We start from the raw sequence: 12,572 nt of genomic DNA, 5'->3' as shown, positions 1-12,572 counted from the left end.
TTCTTCTCTCTCCCTTTTTATTGTATCTACATGAGATAATAGATATTAGCTGAATCTACTGTAATAATATCACAATACAGTTTAAGTAAATCAAACAATCCTGCAGTTTGCCTTAAACTTATACACTAATATATGTCAACTATTTGTCAATAAATCCGGGAAAATTATATTAACATTGTAATTGTTTATAATTACAAAGTTACATTAAATTAGCTACTACATTTGAGTTAATATTCACTTTTTTCTTTTGAACGTGTACATTGTGATCCTTGGTGATTTCAAAAGCAATACTGTAAAACTCATTTTAAAAAACAGATTCATGTCTTTGGCCTCCGAATTGCTAGTCCTTTACTAATCCAAGCCTGATGAAAAAGTCCTCCATAAGTTTGTTTCCCCAAATTGGAAATGCAGAAATCCACTCTGAAATCAGTTTCTTAAGATAGTCAATTGGCATTAAGGCTTAACAGAGAACAATGTACCTTCTAAAGACCACCAAAAATCACCAAAATCCATCCAATTTGATGGCAGAAACACAATGTGTATTTAATGTTTGCTTCCCACCTGTATTCTTTTTAAACATCAGAATATATATCTTATTGTATTCTTTTTAAACAACAGAATAAATATCTTACCATGTTCTCCTTTGTCCCCTGATGCTCACTATTCCAATGTTTAACTGAAATATATTTTTTCAATATTCTCACCTTTCTCCATACACATTTTCTTTTTTTTTTTGAAATAATATTTTCATTTACTTGAAAAAAAGCCTTAATCTAGCATCCATACACATTTTCATATTCCAATTGACCACTATTTCTCTTAGGATGTAAGGCACAACGTTCTCAACTTAGTGGCCAGTGGCTACAATAACTAAAACATAATTTTCCCTCTAGCTTTACCCCAGTCACTTGCATTACAATGCAGGGACATTGACGCCTCTCCTAAGGTTTCTTGAGGGAACATTCCACATATTATTACCTTTTATGGTACTGTATTTACAATGCTATGCTCAGTTAAATCTTGAGAAATTTTGATACAGCAGATTAAAAGTTAAATAGTCAAAAATAATTCTAGTATATCCAATTTATTTCAGGACTGTCTTATTATTGATTACACTCTGTACTTCTCCAGTGAAATGAGCAATAAAATACAATAATAAGAGTACTTTAATAATAATTTCATAAGATTTCATTTACAATGGCTATTATTATTTACTATTTATTGTACCAGAATCTGTTTTATACGCAACTCTACGTGCAATGAAACTGGCTATAATTGTGCTTAAGATCCTATGAAGAATGAGGACAAAATGGAATAAACATGATGAAAATCAGACTATTTACATTGTTCTGATGAGATGAGGTAACTGCACTTTTCCTGGTACACACACAGAGATGTCTGGATATACAGGGGACACATCTCCAGAGAACAAAGGGGCTGGCAGTTGGGAAACATGCCTTGATTAAGGCAGAGGTATACACCAGCCACCAAGTGGTCTTATGAACATGAATAAAATAAAAATAAATGATGGAGGAGAGGGTATAAAAACATACAAAGGTGCTCACCAGTACAAGGATGCTTTGGGTAGCTTTGGTCAAAGGGGAAGATCTAGGGGATACATTCTTCCCAAGGATCCTCTGGACCCGTTGCTTATGCCTGTACAGAATGGATACCACGGAGCCATTTGCCCAGGTCATGTGTCCCAAACACAAAACATCATGGGAGGATACCAATACTATAAATAGTAAGTCTGTGTCTTTGTTATGAAGTTTAGAAGAACAGTATCCAAAATCTATAGTTTTTGTGATGTTTTTATTGTTCCATTTGCCAGTCAAATGCATAGGAACCATAGTATTTAGCAACATGTTTAGGATCCAGCAGAGAATGTTGGTAGGACCAATAAACTTTAGGGCTCTTACTTTAAGCTCTGCCCACTTGGAGTTGCTGGGACTGATTGCTATAGCCTGGAAGATATTCAGGAGGCAGGTGGTGCCCATGGACACACCTCTTGCCACTCTGTGAAAAGAGAAAACAAGTTTGCATCCAAAATCTCTGAGAAAATCTTTCAACCCAAAAGCTGCCGTTGTCTCTGGGATTCCTCTTGAGAGAATGACCAAGGAGTTGGCTATAGTCAGGTGCTTGAAAATCAAATCCGTGGACCTTGACCTAGGCCCACTGAGGTACAGGAACACATAATGATATAAGAGTGAGAAATTTCCCAGGATTCCAATGCCTATCTGGAATAGGAAGATCATTACAAATTTCAAATCCATGAAGGGCATTCTGTCATTTTCCAGGGCTCACTGTTCACAAAGAGTGAAGATTCACAAAGAGACGATTCTGCACGAAAACATGAATTGTGGGCTATTTTTTTCATAAAATATTAAATTCAAGATTCTCCACTTACTATTACCTACCCTGATAATTTGTTTTAAATATATTTTTTCTTTTGTCCAAGGTTTCCCAAGTCTGATGTGTTTCGTTATATAGTGTTTACATTGTATGTATTGGGCTTTGCCCTAAACTATGGGACTTGACATTTAAATGAGTGATAAAATATTTAGAGTAGGACCTAAATTATTCTTCATTAAAGAACATAAAATGATCGGTTTATTGTTTTAGAAAAATTCATCAAAATTCTAATTAATATGAGATTTAAGAAAGCAAATAAAACACAAAAAGTACGCAAAATGGAATTTGGAGTCAGGAAATCTTCTGCACTTAATAAATTGAAATAGGAGAAACACAAGGTTGAGCCTGAAAATGACATTAGAATTTTATAAACAAGAGAAAATATCAAAAGAAACAAGAGAACAAGAGAAACAAGATATTTGATCCTGAAAAATGCTGGAATCCTTAATTTTTCTACAGTCTGAATCCCTCAAGTGTAAAGTTAAGTTTTCCATGAAGCTTCCTTTCCTAACTTCATGAAGGAAAATTGTCCTAATTTAACCAATTGACCACAAATAATTTCAGGAGAGAGCTAATTACTATCCATTAAACACATCAAAACCAAGTAAGAGAAGGGACTTCCCTGGTGGTCCAGTGGTTAAGACTCCATGCTTCCACTGCAGGGGGTGCAGCTTCAATCCCTGGTCGGGGAACTAAGATTCCACATGCTGTGCTGTGCAGCCAAAAAAGAAAAACAAAAACAAACCTAAGAGAAAAATAATTATACTTCAGCAAATGTCACTTAGTTATATTTTTTATACAGAGATGGAGGATTAAATTAGCTCCATCAAACTCATTATTGCATGCATAGAACTGAACTAATTATAGAAACTTCTCTGTGATTTGTATAGAGCATATTAAATAGCAGATTAATTTCTGAACTACAGTCTTAAGGGTCATAAAAATAAGATTTTATTACTACCTGGAAGAAATCCCAACAATCGGTGAGGATTACATTAAAATACGTTAGGAGCTGTTAGAGATTGGTTTATGGTCTTGGACCTCCATTCTCTCTTCACAAGCTCAGCCTGTGCTTCAGGAATTATGATTCCTTCCTATGTGGGGCTTAGCACTGAACCAGTTTCTACTTCAGAAAAATACTTTTTCCAAACTAATAAGGATGTACTGTTTAGCACAGTGAACTCTACTCAATACTCTGTAATGGCCTATATGGGAAAAGAATCTAAAAAAGAGTGGATATATGTATATGTATGGCTGATTCACTTTGCTGTACACCTGAAACTAACACAACATTGTAAATCAACTATACTCCAATAAAAATTTTTAAAAAAGAAAAGAAAAAGAAAAATCCCTTTTCCAGACAAAGACTAATACAGATACAGAAGCCTTATTCCATTATAAAGTCTGTCTTTTATACTGAAATAGAAAATACTCACTTGACTCCTTTCTTCTGCCAGGACAGTGGATTCAGTGTGACAGTCATGATACCCTCTGCTTGTATGGGAAGGAAGCAGCCAGACCATAAGATATGGGATTGTAATTCTGTGACCTCACTTCCCCCCACAGAAATGCAATTATGACTTCACCAGTACTTTCAATGACACTGCACAATTGGGCATTTGAGACTATGTCTTAAAAAGTTTTTCCCAGTTCTCAATTCCCAGAAATGATTAGAAGTTTCTACTGAGCATCTCCAAAGAGACAGGTTTAGTGTTTGGCAGAAGTTTTTCCATTTCAATTACACCCGGAGGCAGGCAGGTGGAAGTAGAAAAGTTTGAGATTTGACAGTTAAGGGACTAGCAATAAAACACACATATTTAACTGGATTTTGTGCTTCCCTGATAAGTTTACTGTTCCCAACATATAACTCTGCATTTATGCTCAGCAAAATAAAGAAGATTAGTAGTAGTAGTATGGAAGGATACAAAGGGGCAGAGAAGGAATTTGTAAGAAAAGAAGTGTGAAAAAAAAAAAAAAAAGAAAAGAGGTGTGAAAGGAAGAATATGATGCAATGAACTTACATTAGAAATCACAGACAAGATTTGTACAAAGTGCTAATTAATAGGGAAGTCTAGTGGACATGGATACTTTCTAGTAGTATATATTTATTTTATCATTTTTGATTCAAGAAGAGTACAAATTCTGAACTGATCCCTGTCCCCAGGGAACACCAAAAACAGCAATATTGGGCTTCCCTGGTGGCGCAGTGCTTGAGAATCTGCCTGCTAATGCAGGGGACACGGATTCGAGCCCTGGTCTGGGAAGATCCCACATGCCGCGGAGCAACTAGGCCCGTGAGCCACAGTTGCTGAGCCTGCGCATCTGGAGCCTGTGCTCCGCAACAAGAGAGGCCGCGATAGTGAGAGGCCCGCGCACCGCGATGAAGAGTGGCCCCCACTCGTCGCAAGTGGAGAAAGCCCTAGCACAGAAACGAAGACCCAACATAGCAATCAATCAATCATCAATCAATTAAAAAAAAAAACAGCAATATTATAAAGCAACTCCCTCATACAAACAGCACCAGATGATAAAATTTACTAGTGATATTCTACAACTCTTAAAATATGAAATAAACCCATGCTACTTTGGCCATGCAAAAGTATTGAACAATAATGCTTTCAAATAATTTTCTTTTCCCACTTAACTACTGATGGATAAAAGGAAGAATATACAATTGCTTTGTGAAAACAGTATCAGTTGTATTTGTCCTGATTCTTCAGAAGTACGTAAAGTAACTGGGGACTTATCCGAAATACATTTTCTTATTTTCTGAAAGATGGCTTCCTATTATATCTAGAAACATAGGGAATCATTGCTTTTTAAATTTTTTTATTTTTTTTACAGCAGTTTATTATTATTCATCAGTTTTATACACATCAGTGTATATATGTCAATCCCAATCGCCCAAGTCATCACACCCCCACCCCCACCCCCAGCCGCTTTCCCCCCTTGGTGTCCATACGTTTGTTCTCTACATCTGTGTCTCAAATTCTGCCCTGCAAACTGGTTCATCTGTACCATTTTTCTAGGTTCCACATATATGCATTAATATATGATATCTGTTTTTCTCTTTCTGACTTACTTCACTCTGTATGACAGTCTCTAGATCCATCCGCTTCTCAACAAATGACCCAATTTCGTTCCTTTTTATGGGTGAGTAATATTCCATCGTATATATATACCACTTCTTCTTTATCCATTCGTCTGTCGTTGGGCATTTAGGTTGCTTCCATGACCTGGCTATTGTAAATAGTGCTGCAATGAACATTGGGGTGCATGTGTCTTTTTGAATTACGGTTTTCTCTGGGTATATACCCAGTAGTGGGATTGCTGGATCATATGGTAATTCTATTTTTAGTTTTTTAAGGAACCTCCATACTGTTCTCCGTAGTGGCTGTATCAATTTACTTTCCCACCAACAGTGCAAGAGGGTTCCCTTTTCTCCACACCCTCTCCAGCATTTGTTGTTTGTAGATTTTCTGATGATGCCCATTCTAACTGGTGTGAGGTGATACCTCATTGTAGTTCTGATTTGCATTTCTCTAATAATTAGTGATGTTGAGCAGCTTTTCATGTGCTTCTTGGCCATCTGTATGTCTTCTTTGGAGAAATGTCTATTTAGGTCTTCTGCCCATTTTTGGATTGGGGTGTTTGTTTTTTTAATATTGAGCTGCATGAGCTGTTTATATATTTTGGAGATTAATCCTTTGTCTGTTGATTTGTTTGCAAATATTTTCTCCCATTCTGAGGGCTGTCTTTTCGTCCTGTTTATGGTTTCCTTTGTTGTGCAGAAGCTTTGAAGTTTCATTAGGTCCCATTTGTTTACTTTTGTTTTTATTTCCATTACTCTAGGAGGTGGATCAAAAAAGATCTTGCTGTGATTTATGTCAAAGAGTGTTCTTCCTATGTTTTCCTCTAAGAGTTTTATACTGTCTGGCCTTACATTTAGGTCTCTAATCCATTTTGAGTTTATCTTTGCATATGGTGTTAGGGAGTGTTCTAATTTCATTCTTTTACATGTAGCTGTCCAGTTTTCCCAGCACCAATTATTGAAGAGGCTGTCTTTTCTCCATTGTATATTCTTGCCTCCTTTGTCATAGATTAGTTGACCATAGGTGCGTGGGTTTATCTCTGGGCTTTCTATCTTGTTCCATTGATCTATGTTTCTGTTTTTGCGCCAGTACCATATTGTCTTGATTACTGTAGTTTTGTAGTATAGTCTGAAGTCAGGAAGTCCCCAGCTCCGTTTTTTTCCCTCAAGACTGCTTTGGCTATTCGGGGTCTTTTTTGTCTCCATAAAATTTTTAAGATTTTTTTGTTCTAGTTCCGTAAAAAAATGCCATTGGTAATTTGATAGGGATTGCACTGAATCTGTAGATTGCTTTGGGTAGTATAGTCATTTTCAAAATATTGATTCTTCCAATCCAAGAACATGGTATATATCTCCATCTGTTGGTGTCTTTTTTTTTATTAACATCTTTATTGGAGTATAATTGCTTTACAATGGTGTGTTAGTTTCTGCTTTAAAACAATCAGTTATACATATACATATGTCCCCATATCTCTTCCCTCTTGTGTCTCCTTCCCTCCCACCCTCCTCATCCCACCCCTGCAGGTGATCACAAAGCACCGAGCTGATCTCCCTGTGCTATGCAGCTGCTTCCCACTAGGTATCTATTTTACATATGGTAGTGTATATATGTCCATGCCACTCTCTCACTTTGTCCCAGCTTACCCTTCCCCTTCCCCATATCCTCAAGTCCATTCTCTAGTAGGTCTGTGTCTTTATTCCCGTCTTGCCCCTAGGTTCTTCATGACCATTTTTTTTTCTTTTTTCTTTTTACATTCCATATATATGTGTTAGCATACGGTATTTGTTTTTGTCTTTCTGACGTACTTCACACTGTATGACAGACTCTAGGTCCATCCACCTCACTACAGATAACTCAATTTCGTTTCTTTTATGGTTGAGTAATATTCCACTGTATATATGTGTCACATCTTCTTTATCCTGTTGGTATCATCTTTAATTTCTTTCACCAGTGTCTTATAGTTTTCTGCATACCGGTCTTTTGTTTCCCTAGGTAGGTTTATTCCTAGGTATTTTATTCTTTTTGTTGCAATGGTAAATGGGAGTGTCTCCATAATTTCTCTTTCAGATTTTTCATCATTAGTGTATAGGAATGCAAGAGATTTCTGTGCATTAATTTTGTATCCTGCAACCTTACCAAATTCATTGATTAGCTCTAGTAGTTTTCTGGTGGCATCTTTAGGATTCTCTATGTATCGTATCATGTCATCTGCAAACAGTGACAGTTTTACTTCTTCTTTTCCCATTTGTATTCCTTTTATTTCTTTTTCTTCTCTGATTGCCGTGGCTAGGACTTCCAAAACTATGTTGAATAATAGTGGTGAGAGTGGACATCCTTGTCTCCTTCCTGATCTTAGAAGAAATGCTTTCAGTTTTTCACCATTGAGAATGATGTTTGCTGTGGGTTTGTCATATATGGCCTTTATTATGTTGAAGTAGGTTCCCTCTATGCCCACTTTCTGGAGTGTTTTTATCATAAATGGGTGCTGAATTTTGTCAGAAGATTTTTCTGCATCTATTGAGATGATCATATGGTTTTTATTCTTCAATTTGTTAATATGGTGTAGCCCATTGATTGATTTGCGTATATTGAAGAATCCTTGCACCCCTGAGATAAATCCCACTTGATCATGGTGTATGATCCTTTTAATGTGTTGTTGGATTCTGTTTGCTAGTATTTTGCTGAGGATTTTTGCATCTATATTCATGAGTGATATTGGTCTGTAATTTTGTTTTTTTGTAGTATCTTTGTCTGGTTTTGGTATCAGGGTGATGGTGGCCTCATAGAATGAGTTTGGGAGTGTTCCTTCCTCTGCAATTTTTTGGAAGAGTTTGAGAAGGATGGGTGTTAGCTCTTCACTAAATTTTTGATAGAATTCACCTGTGAAGCCATCTGGTCCTGGACTTTTGTTTGTTGGAAGATTTTAAATCACAGTTTCAATTTCATTACGTGTGATTGGTCTGTTCATATTTTCTATTTCTTCCTGGTTCAGTCTTGGAAGGTTATACCTTTCTAAGAATTTGTCCATTTCTTCCAGGTTGTCCATTTTACTGGCATAGAGTTGCTTGTAGTAGTCTCTTAGGATGCTTTGTATTTCTGCGGTGTCTGTTGTAACGTCTCCTTTTTCATTTCTAATTTTATTGATTTGAGTCCTCGCCTTCTTTTTCTTGATGAGTCTGGCTAATGGTTTATCAATTTTGTTTATCTTCTCAAAGAACCAGCTTTTAGTTTCATTGATCTTTGCTATTGTTTTCTTTGTTTCTATTTCATTTATTTCTGCTCTGATCTTTATGATTTCTTTCCTTCTGCTAACTTTGGGTTTTGTTTGTTCTTCTTTCTCTACTTCCCTTAGGTGTAAGGTTAGATTGTTTATTTGAGATTTTTCTTGTTTCTTGAGGTAGCCTTGTATAGCTATAAACTTCCCTCTTAGAACTGCTTTTGCTGCATCCCATAGGTTTTAGATTGTCATGTTTTCATTGTCATTTGTCTCTAGGTATTTTTTGATTTCCTCTTTGATTTCTTCAGTGATCTCTTGGTCATTTAGTAACGTATTTTTTAGCCTCCATGTGTTTGTTTTCTTTACGTTTTTTTCCCTGTAATGCATTGCTAATCTCATAGTGTTGTGGTCAGAAAAGATGCTTGATATGATTTCAGTTTTCTTATATTTACTGAGGTTTGACTTGTGACCCAAGATGTGATCTATCCTGGAGAATGTTCCGTGCGCACTTGAGAAGAAAGTGTAATCTGCTGTTTTTGGATGGAATGTCCTATAAATATCAATTAAATCTATCTGGTCTATTGTGCCATTTAAAGCTTCAGTTTCCTTATTTATTTTCATTTTGGATGATCTGTCCATTGGTGTGAGGTGTTAAAGTCCCCCACTATTATTGTGTTACTGTTGATTTCCTCTTTTATAGCTGTTAGCAGTTGCCTTATGTATTGAGGTGCTCCTATGTTGGGTGCATATATATTTATAATTGTTATGTCTTCTTCTTAGATTGATCCCTTGATCATTAGGTAGTGTCCTTCCTTGTCTCTTGTAACACTCTTTAAAGTCTATTTTGTCTGATATGAGAATTGCTATTCCAGCTTTCTTCTGATTTCCATTTGCATGGAATATCTTTTTCCATCCCCTCACTTTCAGTCTGTATGTGTCCCTAGGTCTGAAGTGGGTCTCTTGTAGACAGCATATACGTGGGTCTTGTTTTTGTATCCATTCAGCAAGCCTGTGTATTTTGGCTGGAGCATTTAATCCATTCACGTTTAAGGTAATTATTGATATGTATGTTCCTATGACCATGTTCTTAATTGTTTTGGGTTTGTTTTTGTAGGTCCTTTTCTTCTCTTGTGTTTCCCACTTAGAGAAGTTCCTTTAGCATTTGTTGTAAAGCTGGTTTGGTGGTGCTGAATTCTCTTAGCTTTTGCTTGTCTGTAAAGCTTTTCATTTCTCCATCGACTCTGAATGAGATCCTTGCTGGGAAGAGTAATGTTGCTTGTAGGTTCTTCCCTTTCATCACTTTAAGTATATCATGCCACTCCCTTCTGGCTTGTAGAGTTTCTGCTGAGAAATCAGCTGTTAACCTTATGAGAGTTCCCTTGTATGGTATTTGTCATTTTTCCCTTGCTGCTTTCAATAATTTTTCTTTGTCTTTAATTTTTGCCACTTTGATTACTATGTGTCTCGGCGTGTTTCTCCTTGGGTTTATCCTGTATGGGACTCTCTGCACTTCCTGGACTTGGGTGGCTATTTCCTTTCCCACGTTAGGGAAGTTTTCGACTATAATCTCTTCAAATATTTTCTCGGGTCCTTTCTCTCTCTCTTCTCCTTCTGGGACCCCTATAATGCAAATGTTGTTGCGTTTAATGTTGTCCCAGAGGTCTCTTAGGCTGTCTTCATTTCTTTTCATTCTTTTTTCTTTATTCTGTTCTGCAGCAGTGAATTCCACCATTCTGTCTTCCAGGTCACTTATCCGTTCTTCTGCCTCAGTTATTCTGCTATTGATTCCTTCTAGTGTAGTTTTCATTTCAGTTATTGTATTGTTCATCTCTGTTTGTTTGTTCTTTAATTCTTCTAGGTCTTTGTTAAATGTTTCTTGCATCTTCTCGATCTTTGCCTGCATTGTTTTTCCGAAGTCCTGGATCATCTTCACTATCATTATTCTGAATTCTTTTTCTGGAAGGTTGCCTATCTCCACTGCATTTAGTTGTTTTTCTGGGGTTTTATCTTGTTCCTTCATCTGGTACATAGCCCTCTGCCTTTTCATCTTGTCTATCTTTCTGTGAATGTGGTTTTTGTTCCACAGGCTGCAGGATTGTAGCTCTTCTTGCTTCTGCTGTCTGCCCTCTGGTGGACGAGGCTATCTAGAAAATAAATTCTTAAAATCTTACAATGATTGCCATGAATATTTGACAAATTTCACATATATCTAGGGATCCAAAATTACTGAATATAATATTTACAAGTATTGGTACTAATAAAAGATTATATTATAATCAAATGCAGCTTATACTGGCAATGAAGTGGTTTAATTTTTAGGCAATACATTAATATAATCATGTTTTAAAAGTTACAGAAAGACATATAATTATATTGATAGTGGCAAACAAAGCTCTTTGGCAGAATTCAATAGGTGATAATAATGAAAAAAACCCAATAAGATATTAGTTACTATGTCCTTAACTGGATCAATATCACTGAGCTGTAGAGCAGTTATTCCACCTACAGAGAAATAGTAGATTAATTTCCACTAAAGTCACTAGGAAAGAAAACTAGAAGGTTCATATTGTTTCAAATGTTTACCACTTTAGGGACTTCCCTGGCGGTGCAGTGGTTAAGAATCCACCTGCCAATGCAGGGGATACTGGTTCGAGCCCTGGTCCAGGAGGATCCCACATGCCGTGGAGTAACTAAGCCCGTGAGCCACAACTACTGAGCCTGAGCTCTAGAGCCTGTGAGCCACAACTACTGAAGCTCACGTGCTGCAACTAGCAAAGACAATGTGCCTAGAGCCCATGCTCCACAATGAGAGAAGCCACAGCAATGAGAAGCCCACACACCGCAACGAAGAGTAGCCCCCAGTCTCTGCAACTAGAGAAAGCCTGCGCATAGCAATGATGACCCAATGCAGACAAAAATAAATGAATAAAATAAATAAATTTTAAAAAATGTTTACCACTTTATTGGAGTCATTAGTGAAGGCAATTAATCATATAAAATAAAAGGATAAATTCATATTTGCTTGTCGAATATACAAATAATAATAATATGTACCCCAAGGAATTAACTTATATTTTATTTAAAAATAAAACAATAAAAAATATATTAGAATAAAACATTAACGTACAATGCATGAGTCTTCACATCTACAGATCCTACTCAGTTAAAAGTTACTAAGAAAAGGAGACTGCAATTGATAAAAGTATAAAATAAGATAGAAATGAACCTAACAAGAAACGAGAACAGCCTATACATGGAAAATTATCAAGTATTTTATATGATAATGCACACACACAGACACACATATTTGGAGAAAGGGAAAGCTTAAGTCATATCATGGATAGAAAGATTAGATAAGCCCAATATATATAATACCAGATATTTTTCTTGGAGTAAAGACTTATTGAATAAGCAAAAAAAAAAAATGTATTCAGGAAAATCCTGAAAAAGAACATGAAGAAAGCTGGTTTTACCAGATAGTAAATCATACTACAAAGCCTCTGTAAATAAAAGTGTGTTATTTGCATATATCTGACTGACAGATCATTGGAAAAGAAATTTCAGAAGTCAACCAAAACGTATGAAGAAATTTAATGTCAAATAGAAAAGTAAGAAAAACCTCTCAAATAATTGGTGTTGGAATATTGGCATATTTTTACTGAAGAGCAAAGATAAACTACAATCCATTCCTGTTTTCACACCTCAACAAAATTGTCAAGTAAATCAGGAATGGACTTTTTTAATTAAATGAACTTTTCTTTCTGAGGGAATAACAAGAACTAGTTTACTCGCTCACCTGAAACAACAAATACAGAGATATAATACATGCAACAATGATAGTAAAAAAAAAA

At 36.0% G+C, this 12,572-nt stretch overlaps 1 protein-coding gene across 1 annotated transcript; it reads right to left on the bottom strand.

Annotated features, from left to right (window-relative positions):
• Positions 1 to 1,289: 1,289 nt before the first annotated feature.
• On the bottom strand, positions 1,290 to 2,282 carry LOC137752494 (vomeronasal type-1 receptor 2-like). Its single transcript, XM_068527181.1, has one exon. It carries the CDS (start codon positions 2,280 to 2,282, stop codon positions 1,290 to 1,292), a length of 993 nt encoding a protein of 330 aa, XP_068383282.1.
• Between the last annotated feature and the right edge of the window lie 10,290 nt (positions 2,283 to 12,572).

The sequence above is a fragment of the Eschrichtius robustus genome, chromosome 19 (assembly GCF_028021215.1).
Source record: "Eschrichtius robustus isolate mEscRob2 chromosome 19, mEscRob2.pri, whole genome shotgun sequence".
Lineage (NCBI taxonomy): Eukaryota > Metazoa > Chordata > Mammalia > Artiodactyla > Eschrichtiidae > Eschrichtius > Eschrichtius robustus.
Note: the sequence above shows the minus strand (reverse complement) of the source record. Positions and strands in the feature narration are given on the sequence as shown.

Bases quoted from the DNA above. Each gene is read 5' to 3' on its own strand.
- LOC137752494 (XM_068527181.1), bottom strand. From the start codon at position 2,282: ATGCCCTTCATGGATTTGAAATTTGTAATGATCTTCCTATTCCAGATA.